The sequence below is a fragment of the Pseudomassariella vexata genome (genome assembly GCF_002105095.1).
Source record: "Pseudomassariella vexata strain CBS 129021 chromosome Unknown BCR38scaffold_7, whole genome shotgun sequence".
Lineage (NCBI taxonomy): Eukaryota > Fungi > Ascomycota > Sordariomycetes > Amphisphaeriales > Pseudomassariaceae > Pseudomassariella > Pseudomassariella vexata.
The window spans coordinates 1,154,026-1,172,754 of NW_024467962.1; the positions used below are offsets into that span (position 1 = coordinate 1,154,026).

Sequence of the window (18,729 nt, forward strand, 5' to 3'; positions counted from 1 at the left end):
AACAAAATCACTCCACCACACTAAGAGCCTCTTGAATCCCCGACGACCCTATCTGGTAAACTCCTCGCTGTAAGCCAACTTGTCCATCTAGTCAACAGTCATGCTAGAAGAACCTTGACGCCCAAACGCAATGTATTGCATGCCGACAGAGACCGAAGGCGCTAAAATGATGCTGTAGGATGTTGCTGACCATCGAGTTTATATAGAGCTACATGCAGCTCGACAAAAACGAAATGTGTCTGGACTTGCGTCGTTGTACTCTGGAACGTATCAAAAATATTTCGGCGAGAAACAGGATGGAACTCTTCATGTTCATCATTGCTGATGTGCCTCTGGATCTCAGAGGCTTGGCGAGTCTCAGTCTCCGAGACTCGTCGGTATGGCGTTATCCACCGGCGCCACTCCCGATCGAAGTTTTAAAGATGGTGGACTAGCGGCTAACTCTCATGGCTTGCCGCCGCTTCAGCCTTTCAGCTGCAGCCTTGAGAGCTCGCTTGACCTCCGGTTGTCCTTCCCATGAGGCAGCGTCGTAGTAGACCGGTGCAATTTCCTGTGGTTGCTCGTTAGTAACTCTTATTGAGAAAGCGGTCTGATGATGGGCATGAACATACCAGGAGCCACTCTGGTCTGATCCCAGTGACCGTTCGGATGTACTGCTTCGTGGTAAGGACAAACTCGTTGTAAATGACCCAGTCGTAGTCAGTTGTGAGGACGGTGCTGGGATGAAGCATCACTGCTTGGTTGTTGTCCTTCATGGTTCGATAGATCTTCCCATTTCCATCCTTCTTCGCTACCTGCATGAAAAAGCCGGCCACCAAGGCGCGGCGGATGTTCGAATAGTATTCCTTGTCCTCGAAGGGGGTGCTGACGAGTTCAAGGCCCCGAGTCTCCATGATTCTCTTGAGCTGGGTCCGAACATTGTCCGCACTGGACAGATGACGGAACGATAGATAGTGTTCATGACACCATTTCTTTGCATCTCCATCTCGGCTTTGGATACCCTTGAAGGCATGGTAGACGTTGAGCATGGTCAAGTGATCACCCTCGGGATGCTTGAACATCGCCTTCATCTCGTCAGCCTCTCGTCTTTTGTTCGCTGGCCGAACAAAGACTTGTGGCACGGAAAGCAAAGCTGTGATGGACAGCATCTCGTTCGAGCAGTAGAACTCAGGACTTGAAATGAGCATGACCGCCATAGAAGGATCCAGAGGGAATTCCGATGCAAGTTCTCCAAGCTTCGTGAGCTCGCCTTCATCATCAAGACAGGCAAGATAATTGAGCTCTTCCAGTGCTCGCATCATCGTCTCGGGGGCAGGTGGATCCATCAGATCAAAATGCACCAAGTCTTCTACACCGAGCTTCTTCAACTCGAGGACGGTGTTGGCCAGGTTAGAGCGGAGAATTTCGGGATACGTTTGCTCGATCAACTCCTTCTTGAAGGCTTCTTCAGTGTAGAGTCTGAAACACTTCCCAGGCTTAGTACGCCCAGCACGTCCAGCGCGTTGTTGTGCGGAGGCTTTTGAGATTGCCGACACCAGCAGAGACTCGACCCTGATCCGGGGATTGTAGATCTTCTGCTTGGAGAAGCCAGGATCGACCACGTAGACGATCCCGTCAATTGTCAGACTTGTCTCGGCAATATTGGTCGAGACGATGCATTTTCGACCCGGTTTGCCGCCTTTCTTCAAGGGCCCTGGGGCAGGATCAAATATTCTCTGCTGTTGATGAGGAGGTAGTGTGCCGTATAGGGGATAGACCCTCATCGGGCCACAATCAGCTTCTCGGATCATCTCATCTACCTCGAGCGATATCTTTCTACAAGTATCTTCGATCTCTTCCTCGCCAGTCAAGAAGAGAAGGATGTCTCCTTCGTCTTCGGTTGCATGAATCTGTAACACCGTCCTGATGGCGCCTTCGACGTAGTCTTTCTCTGCCTCGGGCGTGTAGTAGATCTGTACCGGATGTGTTCGACCAGGGACGGCCAGCAGTGGTGCGTCGTGGAAGTACTTCTGAAATTTCTGGGCATCCAGTGTCGCCGACATGACGATGATCTTGAGATCGGGTCTACGATTTGCCAGCTGTTTGAGGAGAGCCATCAAGATATCCGTGGCAAGCGTACGTTCGTGTGCCTCATCGAGGATGATGCAGCTGTAGCGCGACATCATATGATCGTGCATCGCCTCTCTGAGAAGCATACCGTCCGTCATGTACTTCAGCACTGTCTTGGGGCTCGTTCTATCCTCGAATCTAATGCTGTAGCCGACTTCCTCTCCGAGCTTGACATCGAGTTCGTCGGCGACACGCTGGGCCACTGACATGGCAGCCACTCTTCGAGGCTGGGTACAAGCGATGAGCTTCTTATTCAATTGAGGTAGCTCGTCATAGACAACATATTGAGGAATTTGTGTCGTCTTGCCGGAACCCGTCTCACCGACGAAGACGAGTATTTGCGTGCTGTGGTACATGTCAAGGAACTCCTGTCTGTTTGGCGAACCGTCAGCAGCAAGTCACAAGCATGCCAAGTAGGACTCACCTTTGCTTAGAGACGGGTAGATTTCTTCTCGTTTGCAGAATCTTGAAGTATTGCTGGGAATGAGGCTCCCCTGTGAAGGGATTGAGGTCCCCGTCCTCAGCTTCAGCAGCTTGTTCTGCAGTGCTTTGTCGACGCGTGAAGCCTCGGAGCGCCGAGTTTTCTACCAGATTCTCCAAGCCATAGTCATTAGCAGAATCATTCTCTTGTTTGAGATGTGCCAGGTACGGATTGTTTGAGATGGCCGTGGCGTCGTCGCTGTCCTCCTTCTTGACCCGTTTCAGAGGCAGCGCGTCATCTGCTTCTGAGCTGAGTCGCTTGCGATCGCCCTTCGACATCTCGTAATTCTTACCTGCCATGATCACTACTTTATGCCAGTGAAAATGCGTTGAAGCAGGTGTTGGATTGCAATTGGCTGCAGCGAGGATGGAGCGTGTTTCGAAGAGAGTGCAATCTGCGTGTCACTCAGCTTGCGATGATATCTGACACGTGTTGATGATTGACCTTGCAGCTCGAGGATGGAAGGTGAATGGGTCGTGAGCGAACAAATCGGTGACGACGTATATAGATTTTGGGAGACAGGGCGCGCAAGAGGCCGCAGAGGTCGAAGCGCAATGCTGTGGATTCCCAGGTAGGATTGGCACCTTATCGGCAAAGATAAAATGGCCAGCCGTCAGAAAGGTTGTGGATAGGTCAATCGAATCCTGCGCGATACCAGAATATTGTCCTTTCGGCGGAGGACTAAAAGAAGTTGAAGACGAGGCTGCAGAAAAAAAATCCCAGCCCGGAAGAGGACCCCTCCAAAACGTTGATGCAGTCAAACAGTGACCAATCACCGTGGTGAAGAAGCCAGGGTTGTTAACCGGGGAGTCCTCGGCTGCAGTATTAGGTGGGCCTCGGGCAGAAACCTTCCGGGCAATGCTCTCAACTGGACGACAAATCAACGGTGCACTTAGGTGGGGTTATCAAGTCATGAGCAGCAGTTAGGGTTCCATCACCAAGAAGCAGCGCGACTTGGGAAGCAGACACATTTCTACCAGGGTAGCGGAAAGTGGCATACATCACATCGTGAAGTTCTGGGGACACAACGGTTCCCGTTTTGCCTTACCTTTCTGGCTCGACCAGGCCATTGGTGGACAGAGTCTCCCTTCTACCGCCATGTTGTTCCCTTACAGTCCCTAACGCTGACATCACGTTATTAACTCGTACCGCAAACCGCCGGGAAATCTCTAGTTTATTACAAGCTGCACATTATGGCATTATGGAACGGTGGCAAGAGAGAAGTTTGCGCTTTCATATACCGCCAGGAACCCGCCAATACTTCGGTTGATTATCTGGCGTGGTATGTGGAACGTGAAGCTGGAGCCTCGTGTCGACAAGGCTTGGGGAAGGGTCGCCTCTAAGTCTGCTCGATACGAACTTCAGGCTGAAAAGCAGCCGCTGTGTTGCGGTACCATTGATTCCCATGGTCAGGCTATTCATCAGACAGACTTGCCCGTGGAGTGCTTCATCCTGTATCCTTATGGCAGATATGGAGGGAAGCATCAATGGCTCGGAGTAAAACATGACCTGGTAACACTTAGAAAAAGCCGAGGTTAAGAGCCAGCCGCCTACGCCTCAATACCATATGTCTACACAAGGTCGAGAACGCGAGGGAAGCATCTGACTGGAAGCTTCAGTCTGCGTGTAAGACTCTGGAATGGAGAAGATGGGGTAGAAATGATGGGAAGAAGACAATATATTCGAATGAAATGGGATTCGGGAAAACAAGGTCGGAAACTTCAGATAGCAGGTACTATTCTCTTACTAGAGCGTAACTGATGCCGTTCTCCTTGTAGCGGCAAATTGCCACGCTTTTCTGGCCATGGGAGTGTCAACGTTGGCCGTCAACAGTGCACTGGATGGACAATTTACTTACTTTCAAGCTTTGCTGCAAATATGAGAGCGGTATAGTTTGTCAAGGGTCAGAAATTCAAGACTGTACCTTCGTTTCCAATCATATGGGCACAATTAAGCTGGGCGTCCCCTCCCGTGGTCTCCGCTTCCATGTACTTGATAGCTCACTAGCCCCCTTTCCCACGTCCGTGGCACTGCCTATAAGATTTGGCATGCAAAGTAACAATGGTGCATCCGAGCAACGTCGTTGGAGGTAGCTACCGGTTGCAAAATTCCGATTTAAGGAGGACTGGGGGATCATACCTTGACCAAGCCTAAACGAAGCAATGCAGGCTCGGTGAGGAGTGACCAATGACTTGTTTACCAGTGCAGCTGCATGATACTCAACCAGCCACGGATTTCCTGTCAGTAAGCCAGCTTGGGCGATCTTCCTTCATTGCATCACCGCCGTAACCAGGCAATCGGTGCCCCAATGCGCCAATCAACATTGTTCATCGTATGAGATTTTGGCCGATCAACTGGTTTGTTATCACTAATTGATGCCAGTTCCCCATCTAAGAAAGCAAATGAAAACTCCAACAAGTTTCTCTGGTATTTGATGAAGTCATGCAAGTCATGCCCATCATATAAAGCTCCGACGGCGATTGTTTAATGGCCACAAAGTCCATTAGCAGCAGACATGTTTACAAAGAATAGCTTATTAGGGGATAACAGTCACAAACATCATTCGTACCATCAGCGATAGTGTCATATTATGATTATCTAATGAATCCTCATTCATCTCCGCATCACAACGCAAGAACTCATTCCTAAGCTGCTTAAAAAAATGCTTGAAACCCCTGATCATTGTCCGCAGAGGTCATCGCCAGTATCGACAGTTGTATTGTACAAGCTAAATACTCAAACACCTAAAACTCCGTTCTCGTCTCCTCACTATGGAACCTATTGACGGTTGCGGACTGGATCCGAAAATGAAAAACACCTTATGCTTAGCTTGTAAGCCCCTTTGTCTGTCCGGCATTAAAAGAGCCATTGCGGGCGCCTCGGATATTTACACCGCAAATCATCATAATACCTGCCGTTGCTTGAGCTAAAGCTTCAAGATGCGCCATGATACATTCCAGAAAAACGCCATTTGATGTACCGCAACTGAAGGTCATCTTTATGTTCATTTTGTTCCCTGTGCAGAAAGCATCACCCAGATATGCCTACGCAGGTTCGCGTGCATTATGTACCCTGGTCATGGCATAGTCCTGATTGGCCAGTCCAAGCGCATGTGAACCGGTGGACCGGAGCAACGAAACTAATGCCACTTGCTTTCGCCACTTGCTCTCCTAGCCTGTCTTATGATTTCCTCGACCAGCGCGGCGGATTCCTGTGGCACCTCCGGGAATTCTTCATAGTGCTCTGACATTGGCGGGGTTGCAGTCGGCACCGCAGTCTTTACTGCCACACATGGTAGTACGGGTACTGACTGTGATGCTGTTGCTGGCTGAGACTATTGCTGTTAGGCATTGTCTGCGGATGTTTCTGCCAGAATGGTCCGCTTACATTGCTGGGCTGAAGCCCTTGGCCAGGTATAGGCGGCAAAGGTCCATGTTCTCTGTTGGTCATTGTACCTAGTGGCATCAGTGGTGCCGACTGCGACAGGATGCCGGGTTGTTGAAGCTTCTGAATTTGTTCCCATGGCCTAGGTGGAGGCACAAACGTTTGCTTAGGGGGTGGCGGCCTTGATTGATATTCCGGCGTGGAATTATTGTGGAACGGAGAACCTCGCCGAGCACCGGGTGACTGACCGGGTGGCTGAGCATGCGCGCTCATGTTACCTGGAAAATTCTGATGACTAACCTGAGGACCTTGAGCGATTTGGTGTCCTCGCGATTGGTGCAGCTGATGTGACTGTTGCGGCAGCGATGGCACGGCTGCATGATCTTGTGCCTCAGCCTGCTGAGCCAGCATCCGCTTCTTTTGAACCAACGCTGCATACTGCACACGAATCGCAGGGTGCAATGTGGCGGCAATCTGAGTAGCGTCCCAGGAGCCGTCTACCATCCGTAGTGCCGTTGGACCATGCGGGGAGGGTGTATGTGGTGACCCAGGCTGTAGCCCGTGCGAGCTTTGAGTAGAGTGCCCGGTCCCATTGTAAGAAGCTCCGTAAAGCGAGCGAGTTGATGTGTTTGCAGACACACGACTGTCACCGGCACCGGGTGTCGGTACAGGCTGTGGAGCGATGTCCATCAGGCCACTCGAGCCAGTCTTAGTTCCAAACAATGCATCAGGGGACTTCATCAGGTGTGCTCGTAAGCTGCCTTCGTACCCATTTGTGAACCCACCCCAGTGAGCATAGGGTGTTCGATACTTAGTCGAGTCCCTGTTACGAGTTAGTAGCGAGCGCTACAATACTGTACCTGAAGTTGAAACCTACCTGTTATGATGGACTTGGAAGAACGCATACTTCTGTACAACACTTGACGAGGGCGGCGTAAACGGCGCAGACGGTGGAGCAGGTTTGGCGACACTCGGGGGCTTGATGGCTTGCGGTATTCCAACCAAGCCTTGACTCGAGGCAGATGAAGTCGGTCTTAGAGCCGAGGACGTCATTGGTGTGGTCAATGAGTGAGCAGATGCAGAGGAACTTGATCGTGCTCGTGCTTGTGCTTGGAATAACTGCCCATTCTGTAGCGAGGGTGAGGTGCCAAGACCGGGTGGTTGCATGATGCCATAGCTGAATGGTGAGCTTGAGCCAGAGTCATAGCGAGCGGAGGCATACGTAGATGATGTCCTGAAACGTGGGTCTGAACCAAAAGGTAGAGACTTGTGACGCGAGTGTGCATTCTGAGGGGGTACGATCTTGGTTCGGTGGTTAGATGCTGACACAACTTGAGGAGTGTGTTTGGGCGGAGGTGCAGGTCTCGGGGCCGTCTGAGGTACGAAGTTGGTATTTGGCGTAGAGGGGGCAGCGAAGGTAGATTTGGGTGTCGTATGGGAGGAGAGTGTAGGCTTTGGCGTGCTCTGAGGGTTAGGGCTGAAGGTCGACTTCGGAGCAGTCTGGGGTGCGAAGGTTGACAGGGAAGGCGGGGATGCCCTTGCGGCAGTATTCTGAGGTGTAAACGCAGACGTGAATGTGGGTAACGTCGTCGGCGCAAGTTGCTGTGCGGTATATGGAGAAGGAACAAACGATGGTGTAACCGGTTGCTTTGGCTTGTACTGATAGGGCCTGTTGCTCTTGAAGTGTGCCGCAGGCGTTGGCATTGGATACGTCGGCGTGTATGATTTCCTGGGTTGAGATGCGGGAGTTGCCCTTGGCAATGTATCTAGGAAGTTGCTCTTGGAGTTGTGGGCACATTTCTTCGGATCCTCTGTATACTGTGCCCGTGCCTCTGTCGAGGTCTTGCCAAGGTAATGCCATACTTGGTTGTCCTTGGAGAAATCGACCTTGGCCTGCGCTTTGTTAGTGGGTTCGCCCGTGTTAAACTCGGCCCAAGTGAAGCCGTCGACGAATGGTGCATCGGCTCGAGGCAGTTCCTCCGTTGCACGTTTCGTGGCGTTGATTTCGTCTTTCGCTTTGCGGGATGTCGGCATGGGGATGGCGTTTGGTGACGCCTTCTGCAGACGGTAATCCGTCGGATCTGGCAACAGGAGCCATTTCCATTCGACTTCGACTCGGTCACTGATTAGAGTTAGCGTTGATGGTTCTTTGTTGCTAAATTCTTTGGTGGCTTCGCACCCATTGGGAATGATCTCCACCAGCAATGTCTGCTCGTCATGCCTGTTTTCAATGACTACTCCGGCAAAGATATCGCCTCTGTAGTACTGAAGTTGAGCAATATTGCCCTTCTTGAGAGCAGCTGCCACTTGGCGAGTTTTCGTACACTCATCCAACGCTTCGCCGTCGAGCTTCTTGTCCCGCTTTGTTCGATGGAACCGACAGCTGAATTCGAAGGCCTGCTCCTTATACTCGGTCCCGTCCTCTCCAAATATGGGGACTTCACCCTCTTCGATGAAGACCCCGGCAGCAGCAGCGCAAGTCGCGTGATATGATCTGGCACACTTCCTCTGGGAGCATTGGAAGCAAGCACCCCTCTTGGATCGGCAGTATAGGCACTTGAGATCCAAGCGAGCTTTGCTGATGTTGGCCGTGTTGGCAACAACTTCTTTGTCGTCGACAGTCTCAATCCAAGTTTCTGGACCGTACAGAGCGCAAATGCGGTGAGCCTTGCGCCCATCATCAGTGGGCAGCAGCTCTGCATCGGTGAGATGATTAGGGCAAAGACAGCACGGCGGCTCAACTTGAGTCTTGATGCGAACCCGCAGCCGAATCTTTTTGGCTGTCTTGTCGCCCTTGTCATTGGCAGATCGCTTTCGTTTGCGAATCGGCTGCTTAATCTTAACCATGTGTGAAGCCTGAGACGTTTGTATGCCAGCGTTGTCGTCGTCGTCCTCCTCCTCTTCTTCATCTTCAGTTTCTTCGTAGTCAGTCTCCTCTCCTCGCAACTTGCGCTCGATCTCGTAGACGTCTATCCATACGCTATCCTGTGCCTGGGCACACTCGCACCTCTTTGCAATCTTGCCCATAGGCAACCAGGAGTCTAATGCAAAGTTGACAGCCTCGGCGCAGTTGTATCCTAGATTGTACCCAGAATGGTACCCATACGGGTAAGTGACCACGAACTCTCCAGGATAAGAGACACATTTGTTGACCTTAATATTAAAGTATTGTTGAAGATGATTGGGTGAAATGAGGAATGCTTTGTGGCGTAGGAATTGGTCACAAGCTTTGGCGTCGGAGGGCCAGATGCTCTTCATAGCCGCCTCAAAGCGACGGGCATCTCCTTGCGAAATGCTGTACCACTGCTTCGGCGCACCAAAGTGCAGAAAGTTGATACTGTATAGATCGACATCCTCCAGGTGCCACGCGAACGTCGCTTTCCACATACCAAGGTAGAGGTATGCTGTGTTAACACCCGGAACCTTGGTCCCGAGCACATCCAGAAGATTGGGCAACTTGTTCAAATTCCAGCATTCAGTTCCATCATCGAAGAGAGTGCCAGGCAAGTCAGCACCATACAGCGGTGGCGCGTATGTTAGCGTCTTCCAGTATATGCGCTCTAGCTCTTCACATCTCTCGGGTGTGTAGTCGGAGATGTCCATACGATAGTCCCAGTCCTTGAAGGCTTCTTCATCAATTTTCGCCGATGCCTCTCGTTTAGCGTACTTCCTTCGAGCTGAAATAGATTGGGTTTTGGGTTTGGGTTGCCGTAGCGCACCCATCCTTGGTATAACCGGGACATCATGTTCCTCATCCAAGTCAACCCCTGGATCTTTCTCAACAGACTCGACAACATCTGCAGTTGACTTCGGCGACACAGGTGTCATTGGCCGCTCTTCTTGCTCCGAAGGCTCTTCTTTTGCAGCCCCTTTCTTGGCCCTGCTCCTCGTGTTTCGACCGCGCTTCTTGGGGGCAGAAGTATTACTTGAGGAGGCAGCTGGCTTTGATCTAGAGGCAGCTTTGGGTTTCTCTTGGTGTACCCTTCGCTCGCCGCGTTTCGCTGGAGGCTGGTGCTCACTCTGGTCGCAGAGCTGTCGCCATTGCGGAAGATTGTAAGACCTTTGATGCAGAATATTGACTTGTCGATACGTGCCGTTGGTTCCCATAATATCTTGCTTGATGGGTTCCTTGACCTTGACTTGTTTGACCAAGTCATCCAATGCTGGAAGTTTGTTCTTCCATTCTTCGGGTGGGATGATCTTGACGATGCCAGACTTCATGCCATAGGAATCAACCTTCTGCATCTGTAATAACACAATATCAGCATTCACGACCTGACACCACGGATGGAACGAGCAACATACAAATTTCTTGAAGTCCTTGAACTGGCACATGTCAGGTTTGAAGACAGGAACGGTGCCAGACCAGTGGTCGGGAAGAACTTCGCCGATGTCGTCTTCATCTTGGTCCTCCACCTTCACTCCCCCCTCCGGCTCGTTGGTCGCAGCACGCGGGCGAGCATCGGCAGCTGGGTCTGCATCTTCTAGGTCGCTTAACTCCGAGTCGTCACTGCCATCGAGCTTCATTGCGCTATTGCTGTCGGGTGGTGAGTGGAGGCCGGTGGTTTTAAGTGCATCGTTGGTTGCGCAAGATGCATTTGCGACCTCAATCTGGCCCTGCTCTGACGCAGGCGCAGGCGCCATTGCGGCGATCGCTTCGACCGACATCTTGTTGGGACTACATGCGGTCAAATTTGTGCATTCCTGTCGAAGCTATCCGCGTGGTCACAAGAAGCCGCTGAGCCGAGGAATCGAAAGTTCTAATCGGATGATGGGGGTTGTTGAATCGAGGTGCTCAATGATGTTGGATATTGCGCGGATGTCGAGGTGTGAGGTCCAAGTGAGGGTGAGAACCTTAAGAGTGGGTCCGACGGTCGCCCTGTTCTGCCGGTTCTGCGGGGCTGGAAATTTGGGCTTTACCGTTTTGGGACGTGCCTTCCTGAGGTTAAAAAGGGGTGTTAAAAGTTATCGAAATATAACTATTCTATTCAATGCAAATTCAATTCTCCAAGTGCTCGGTGGATTTGTGATCTGGTCTTGACAGTTGGGCGAGGAAGCTGTGCGAGGATCCGTTTGTGCGGTTTCCTTTGGTAGCTGCAGCTGCACTTGGCCAGCAATCGAACGATCGAATCTACGACTGCACAGAAGGCAGGTGCGAGTCGGTCGGCAATCAACGGACTCCGAAATTGTGCTGGTTGGCTAGTCCCGACTGGTTCTTCCCCATGTGACGTGATAGGCGAGCACTTCAATCTTCAACTCTAGCACAACCATTGAGTATGCTGAGATGATTGAATGATTGAGTATAGCTATGCTTTCATTTTCTGAAGGATTCACTGCTTACGCCATATATAAGAGTCCGTATTGTTTTTTTGTTTTTTTCACTAGTGTCACTGTTACTTTATCTTGCCATCTAACAATAAAGCATTCCTGCTGAAGTACTACAAACACTCTGGAAAGTTATGTTACATACTGCATCGACAGGACTCAAGCCTGGTGGTGATTGGTACTAGTATACAAAGAGATACGAATATGTCGATCAGCGAAGAGAGGGCACGGAGGTGGCACCGTCCCAGTGAGGGTTTTCCCGGTTGTAGGGCCTGGTATTTTTTTCACTACAAGTTGTATTGTGTTGATATGCGTCAAAACCCGGGCATCAAACTTGACATGGCCAATTTCATCATGACACTGGTGCCTTTGAAAGTCCACAAGTTTGACGATGAATATACCTTGTGATGTGTCGAGGTTGAGGATTACTTGCCGGCTGGCCCGAGCGTTGCCTTGAACCCCTACTCGAGACCCCAGAACGCGGCAACTCACCAAGACCACTCTAAGTCGTACAGAACATTCAACCTTCAACCCTAGAAGGTCACTCTGAGACCTGATCACGCTGTCGCGATGGCTCCTGGCCAGAAACTGTACCCCAGGTCTACAGTGAAGAAGATTGTCAAGGCCCAATCAAAATGCAATGTTAGCAAGAATGCTGATGTCATGGTCAGTAATGGCCCGTCACTCAACGCGTATCGAGACGCGTCCTAACACGGCTCTGGCAGATCTTCCTCGATTACGTTCTATTCATGCAAACGTGGGACCCGCATGCCCAACTTCGATCGTCTGGCACACCGTGGGCTAACAAGTGGACATAGGCTTGTCAAGGAGGCGGCCATCGACTCGAAGCAAGCTGGCGAGAGAGGAATTAGCGCCAAAAGTGTCAAAAAGGTGACAGCTGTAGGTCCCATTCACAAAGCTTGTCCTTTGTTTACCACCAGCCCAGCAGCTGAAGCAGTGCGTGTAGGACACACTCGCCAAGTTCAAAGGTTGAGGACGATCTTCTCGGTATCATGTTCCTACACTTGCCACGCCCCGATGTCGACCGAAGCACTTAAGCGTATGGGTTACCGGGGCACCTTGTGTGGATCCAAAGTGCCTTGCGCAACTTGGAAGATGCAACACCGCAGTGACAGGCATCAGTGAGATCCGCCACGCGGATTGCACGTCTAAGAGTGGCAGAGACGGTTTAGACCAGCCAGATATGTTCGCCTGCGCATAGAGCATTGGAGTCGGGGCATGTCTTCGAAAGGATTACGAGATCGGCCTGTTGGGTGATATGATGCAATCGCGGGTCGTGCGTAGACTAGAGCTTGAGCTATCGCGTGAGGTCGCGATGGAGGGGTAGTTCTGAAGAAGCCATACAACATGGGATTCTATCACACGCTAGGAAGTTACAAAGTAGATGGGTTTTACTGAATTTTTCAACTGAACAGAAGGAGCTCTTGCGTACTACAGACTGCTTTTGTAAAAATAGGTCCAGTGACCTCTTGTTATCTCTGTAAGTAGATTGCCAAGAAACAGAATTCCTCCAGGTTCCCCAGGTTTCGCGGGCGGGCAGCAAGGCCCGGGCTCTTGCACAAAGGGGATACGTAGAAAAAATTCCGAGAGCGTTTCCAACTTCAACCAAAACAACAAACCCAATTCCCTTGTTAGACCAACTGCAACTCTCGACCTACATCCTTATTATCCCGTTTGCCGCCAACCCTGTTGACTGTCAATCGGATTCTACTCTGATTTGTCTCCTGCCAAACCTATCTACCCCGCCTCCAACACCTCTTTACGACTGTCAGCAAACAAATTGCCATCTGACGAGCCCACTCCGACAAGCAAGCTCACACGAAGCCCACCATGCCTTCTTCTGCCGTTCAGAATCCTCCGGCTCAGACTGAGTCCAAGTCTGCGAAGAAGAAGAAGTCTAAGGCCGAGCGCACTGGATCCCCGGCGCCGACTGCTTCTCCTGCGCCCGAGAAGGCTGTGTCCGTGTCCGGGGACGATGCATCCGAGAACGCATACGTTCGAGAGCTGCAGAAGTAAGCCTGCTTTTTCTTGACGGACTGCGTGTTTTCTCTCTGACTTTGAATACAGAAACATCCGCAATGTGAACAAGAAAATCGTGGGTGGAACCTCAATCTAGCTGACAGCTTGCCCCTCCTTCCAATACACCATGCTTACCACATCTCACAGAGTAACGCCTCCAAGACCTACTCTCTAATCGCCGAACACAAGGACAAGTCTCTCGATGAGCTCGTGGCCACCAAGATCATCAATGCAGACCAGAAGAATCAGGCGCTTAAGAAACCACAACTCGAGTCACAGCTTGCTCAGCTTGAGGAGTCGCTCGCACAGTACAAGAAGGTCGACGAGGAGTACCGTGCGCGCAGCCAAACCGACAAGGCCAAACTCGAGAAGGAGCTTACGGAAAAGCTGGAGAAGGAGAAGGCCGATGCGCTGCTCGCCGTCACCGAGAAAGCTGCCGAAGACGCAAAGAAGCTGCAACACGACAGCCTGCTCCTGCTGTCCCAGTTCCTCCGACTGGCAGCTGCTAGAAGATCTGAGGATGCTGATCAAACTCTCGACGAAAATATGGCTTTGGAGGGCGTTCTACTGAACGTCTACTCTGGAGACGAAAATGCCGTCTCCACCATGATGAATCTGATCGACGGTGTTGACGAGAAGGCAAGAAGCGTCAGTGGGGACGAGCTGCAAACCACCTGTATGTCATTTTTGTGTTACTAACATTATTTCTTGACTGCTGCTAACAGACTCGTAGACGCTCAGGTCAAGGCTGCAACAATCGCGCATGTCAACGTCTTTGCTTTGGCAGAATCAGAGACCACCCCCGAAGCCGCTGAACCCACGATCGAAAGTAGCGATAATGCTGCAACCGACCCTACCGTCGTTCACGCTGGACTCACTGAGCTCGACACCACAGGCGACGTCCCTGCGATGACCAACGGTTATACGGAAGAAACACCGAGCTCGGGTCTGCCAGTGAATGCGGACGTCGCTGATGGCGCTGCCAACGCCGCCGCGGAGTCTCAATGGGATGCTGGTAATGACATGAGTGCGTCACAGGAGGACTGGGTTAAGGTCTCACGCGATCCTAACGAGACGGACACCGGCTTGACGGCTACACCTGCAGCTGCAGGTCCCGTGCAGTCTTGGGCAGATGACCAGCCTGAGAATCCACCTGAGGTACGTCAACTAACACCTTGATTCTTTACTTGGAATACCCTTGCGTATGAGTCATGACACATGTTCTAACTTAATTCGCTAGGCTTCTGCTGTTCCAGCTGACGATGGCTTCCAGTCAGTCCAGCGCAACCGACCCCGCGGCCAAGGTGAAGGTGGCTGGACCGGACGGGGACGTGGTCGTGGTGACTACCGTGGACGAGGACGTGGCCGAGGTCAAGGCCGAGGTAACATGGGCATGCGAGGAGGACGACCCAGAAACGCAGAGTCGTAGAGAATCTCCCGCCTGAATCCGTCGACTCGCATCTGGAGTGGTGCCAGAGAGCACCGGTTCCCATCGCGACGTTTGAGGCAACTTTTGGACCAATCTGATTCCACGCAATGGGTGATTGCGGAAGGGGCTTGCTGCTCCGCAGCTCTCTTTTAGTCGACACACGGGTGATGAGACATGAGGTTGAGGGAGGGGGCTTAATGGTAGGATGGGATGCGTGTACTTGGACTGGTCTTTGATTTTAGAAGCAGCACCTGGGGAATCCGGCGTTCACGTTCCTGCGGCTTCGATGTGGAATTGGTGCCGGGACGCGGAATCCTGTACAAAAGTCTCATTAGCATTTACAAGATCAGGCCTGGCGTAGAGAAAAGAAAAGTCAATACAATTATGAGCACATTTAGGCCAGACAACCAGTTTCTACGAGGTCAAGCATGAGAAAAGGACATAAAAGTAGCTTTCTACTCTAAACTTTCTTGTTGTCCTTATCCACCATGTGTACTCCGCGCATTTTAGTTGGGAACGGGGCAACAACACTGACTGACCTTCCTTGGGATAGGCGCAAGGCTCGAGATGTTCAGATGAAGATCAACCTAAGTGTCCATGTCGTCCTATCTGACGTCTAACTAGACTTATCCAGTTTTAATGTTATCAGACCATAAGCGCCTGGTGTAGAAACGACTGAGTGGTCCCATGAGAACCAGGGAAAGGGGCTTAACCTGTAAAGGGGCCCAAGACATGATCCAAGATTGTTCCCATCATCACGCGCAAATCTATTTCTGAGTCTTCACCGAAATACAACAACCAAGTGCATTTATCTCCAAACTTGTAGTAGTAGTAATCTTCCAACCCCCGGAATCTGCCGATGAGAATAACAACCCATTCGACTGCAGTCTTGCGCTACTACCGTGTACTAGCCAGGAATCCAATTTCAAACATTGCGCATATATGTTGGGAAGTTAGACCAGGGCATCAGGTATGCTTGAAACTTCTAAGTGTATCAACTGTATTATAAGACACACTGAAGCTGTGGCTGCTCGACTGTCTTTTAGTTGGTTTGAGCAACAACGATAAATATCACAGCCCAGCCATACTCTGGGATACTTGGTGTCGACCTAGCCTATATAGTAATGTCCTAGTCCTTCCAACGCCGTCGCAATGTAATACCGAAATGTCATCATCCCATCATCACCATCACAGGGGGGTACTCCCTCCCGACCATGCTTTCAAACTCATGCCGAGCCTTCACCCTGCCCATCCTGTTCCTGCTGCTCCTCCGCCATCTTCTTAAGCCTCTCCTCTGCCGCCTTAGCAATAATCTCCCTCCTGCTCAACGTCCCACCACCCGCCGTACTACTTCCACCGGCACTCGATCCCCCACCACCGCCGAGCACGAACTGCCCACCTGTCCATCCCCCGTGATCATACGCAACCTCCTCACTACTCTCAGGTGGCTCATAGAACTCTGAATTCCCCACACTATGCCCACCCGATTTCCAATCCGCCCTCGCGACCTCGCGCTCGATCTGATGACACAAATCCCAGAAATCCCGGTCATGCGGCCCGTGGACATTATGCGCGAGCTCATGACACAGCGTATTCCGTATCGTCTTATAATCGCGATACCCATCATACGCATCAGTGCGAAGCCTCAACTCAATAACCTCGCCGCGATTTCTATTCAAACCCAGTATGCGCGTCGTGCCCTCGAGGCTCGACTCCGTGTACGTCAGAGGGTCCATCTCCGTCAAAAGCCCGACGCTGAACTGGTGTTTCTTCATCGCGGCGACGATGCCCGGGTCGGCTTTGAGGCGCTCGAGGAAGGCGCGCGAGCGCTCGGGGTTGGGCAGGTTGGGGAGCGGGCGGATGGAAAGGAAAGTGTAGGTGCTGGCTTCGGCGGCTTGGGTGGGGTTGCGCCGCGAGTAGGCCCGCGGTTGGCTACGGCGCGCCGCAGCGATGGAGGCTTCACGGGCTGCTGCTGCTTGCGAGGCAGAGGTGAGAGACGCGACTTCGGAGGCGGTTGCGCCCATGAGGGTGATTTTCTTGTTTTCAAGATGGGTCAGGGGCAGATCGGGGTCTTTGAAGGGCGGTTTGAGGAGACCGAGTTTCGCGATCACGAATTTCTGGTTGCTAATGGGAATTGAGAGGCGGACTTCAACTTGTTTGGACAAATCAGTTATTGTCGATTCTTTGGGAAAGGTCATATTGTGTGTTGAGCCACTGTGCGTGAACGACATGGAGATGGAGTCCTCCTTCGCTGGGTCCGCCATGTTGTCGCAAGTCGGTGGTCTCCAGACTTCTAAGGACAGCCGGCGCGTTTGTACTGGTGCAGGAGTAAGGTTTTGTATTATTGATAGTCAGCCTTGAATAGCAGCACTTGCGCATTCACGACAGAACATGCCCGGTTTTGTCCTGTGAGGACATGATGGTTTATAATATTTCGTCCTTAGCATCGGGAGCTGGAAGCTTCGGCGAAGGCCAGCTTGGTAATACGTCAGCGCCTAGGTTAGAATAGAGAACCCCGGGTAGCATTTGCTGCTAGCGCAGCGAACCCCCCTGTATCCGGGCGATCTTGAAGTCCATTGTGTGGCTAGAAGTGCCTGTCAAGCCACTGGGCACGGCCATTCTTCAGGGGTCCAATCACGGGTGAGTCGCGTCGTGTCCTTTAAGGCTTGCCGATTCCAATTCGAGAATGAAGCTTCGGCTTGTTGTGGAAGTCAACATCAGCACCAAGCACAACAGCGACTCGCTTGGCGATTTAGATCCCCAACTCACCGCGAAGTTGATACTGCTTCCGTTTTCAGTTTTCCATCCGTCGACGGCCTATTGATGGTGCCTTGTCGGTAGCCCCTCTTACCGGAAACGATCACCAACGAATTGCAAGGAGCTCTAGCTCCTGACAGTCGCCCGCCATGTTGAACATATTCCGAATCCTGGGTGGGTGCTCGATACGTGGAGGCATGGATGGCAGAAATGGGGGATCTAATGCTCTATCGTAGGAGATTTCTCCCACTTGGGATCCATCCTGATACTACTGCACAAGATGACGGAGCTCAATGTAAGTTGGCTGGCTTGCCTGCCTGCCTGCTTTGTTACGCCTCCCCAAATCGACTCGGCTGACCTATTTGCCTCCACTCTTCAGGGCTGCACCGGCATCTCGTTCAAGTCACAAGCCCTCTACCTCATCGTATACATCACGCGCTACCTGGACCTGTTCAGCACAAAGAGCGTGTATAACTTGATATTCAAGATCCTCTTTATTGCAGCGCAGGGCTACATCATCTTCCTGATGACGACCAAGTACAAGCCGACGCACGACCCGGGCCTCGACACCTTCCGCGTGCAGTACCTTCTAGGCGGTGCCACCGTGCTCGCCGTCCTCCTGCCCTACGAGTACACCGTGTCAGAGATCTTCTGGGCCTTTTCCATCTGGCTCGAGTCGGTTGCGATCCTGCCCCAGCTCTTCATGTTGCAACGCACCGGCGAGGCTGAGACCATCACAACGCACTATCTGTTTGCTCTCGGCGCCTACCGCGCCCTCTATATTCCCAACTGGATTTGGAGGTACTTCACCGAGCCCAAGCACCAGATCGACTGGATCGCCGTTGTCGCTGGCCTCATTCAGACCGTTCTGTACAGCGACTTCTTCTGGATCTACTACACCAAGGTCATGAAGGGCAAGAAGTTCAAGTTGCCGGTATAAGGCGCCTGCGTGTTACATCAACCAACATCAACTGGCTCTGGGATCCTGTGAGAGCCTCTTAGTGGCTTTGGACACTACAGGGAAGTGTGCCAACTTGGGGTCCACGCGCCCGTGTTTCAGGGGTCTCGATACCTCAATAATAACGTTATGATGCAGGCCAGTCATGGACATCTGGACTATCTGCAGGCAAGGAGACGGTTCTGGGTTTTGACAGGTGAGGCCGGGAATGTCTTCACGACCGGCCAGCGGATCCGGGGTTCCGCA

General features: G+C 51.8%; 6 protein-coding genes across 6 annotated transcripts; 3 read left to right on the plus strand and 3 right to left on the minus strand.

Moving 5' to 3' along the window:
• Window positions 1–430: 430 nt before the first annotated feature.
• Window positions 431–2,868, minus strand: BCR38DRAFT_457909 (P-loop containing nucleoside triphosphate hydrolase protein; the record flags this gene model as incomplete). The annotated part of the gene is made up of 3 exons (XM_040862095.1): window positions 431–550; window positions 612–2,481; window positions 2,534–2,868. 3 exons carry the CDS (start codon window positions 2,866–2,868, stop codon window positions 431–433), a joined length of 2,325 nt encoding a protein of 774 aa, XP_040715547.1.
• Window positions 2,869–5,624: 2,756 nt separating this feature from the next.
• BCR38DRAFT_208045 (uncharacterized protein) lies at window positions 5,625–10,802 on the minus strand. Its single transcript, XM_040854140.1, has 5 exons — window positions 10,280–10,802; window positions 8,154–10,219; window positions 6,852–8,096; window positions 5,978–6,797; window positions 5,625–5,924 (listed from the first exon to the last, which is right to left on the minus strand). The coding sequence occupies exons 1-5, from the start codon at window positions 10,640–10,642 to the stop codon at window positions 5,730–5,732; spliced, it is 4,689 nt and encodes a 1,562-aa protein (XP_040715548.1). The 5' UTR covers window positions 10,643–10,802; the 3' UTR covers window positions 5,625–5,729.
• Window positions 10,803–11,551: 749 nt separating this feature from the next.
• On the plus strand, window positions 11,552–12,917 carry BCR38DRAFT_524244 (uncharacterized protein). Its single transcript, XM_040865287.1, has 3 exons — window positions 11,552–11,965; window positions 12,025–12,056; window positions 12,118–12,917. The coding sequence occupies exons 1-3, from the start codon at window positions 11,870–11,872 to the stop codon at window positions 12,443–12,445; spliced, it is 456 nt and encodes a 151-aa protein (XP_040715549.1). The 5' UTR covers window positions 11,552–11,869; the 3' UTR covers window positions 12,446–12,917.
• A 1-nt stretch (window position 12,918) lies between these two features.
• BCR38DRAFT_392629 (uncharacterized protein) lies at window positions 12,919–15,227 on the plus strand. Its single transcript, XM_040857582.1, has 5 exons — window positions 12,919–13,332; window positions 13,388–13,415; window positions 13,487–14,015; window positions 14,073–14,497; window positions 14,580–15,227. Exons 1-5 carry the CDS (start codon window positions 13,151–13,153, stop codon window positions 14,766–14,768), a joined length of 1,353 nt encoding a protein of 450 aa, XP_040715550.1. The 5' UTR covers window positions 12,919–13,150; the 3' UTR covers window positions 14,769–15,227.
• Window positions 15,228–15,727: 500 nt separating this feature from the next.
• BCR38DRAFT_434130 (WLM domain-containing protein) lies at window positions 15,728–17,312 on the minus strand. The gene has a single exon (XM_040860291.1). It carries the CDS (start codon window positions 17,030–17,032, stop codon window positions 15,995–15,997), a length of 1,038 nt encoding a protein of 345 aa, XP_040715551.1. The 5' UTR covers window positions 17,033–17,312; the 3' UTR covers window positions 15,728–15,994.
• Window positions 17,313–17,375: 63 nt separating this feature from the next.
• BCR38DRAFT_208154 (ER lumen protein retaining receptor-domain-containing protein) lies at window positions 17,376–18,479 on the plus strand. The gene is made up of 3 exons (XM_040854141.1): window positions 17,376–17,699; window positions 17,762–17,820; window positions 17,905–18,479. The coding sequence occupies exons 1-3, from the start codon at window positions 17,675–17,677 to the stop codon at window positions 18,463–18,465; spliced, it is 645 nt and encodes a 214-aa protein (XP_040715552.1). The 5' UTR covers window positions 17,376–17,674; the 3' UTR covers window positions 18,466–18,479.
• Window positions 18,480–18,729: the final 250 nt, after the last annotated feature.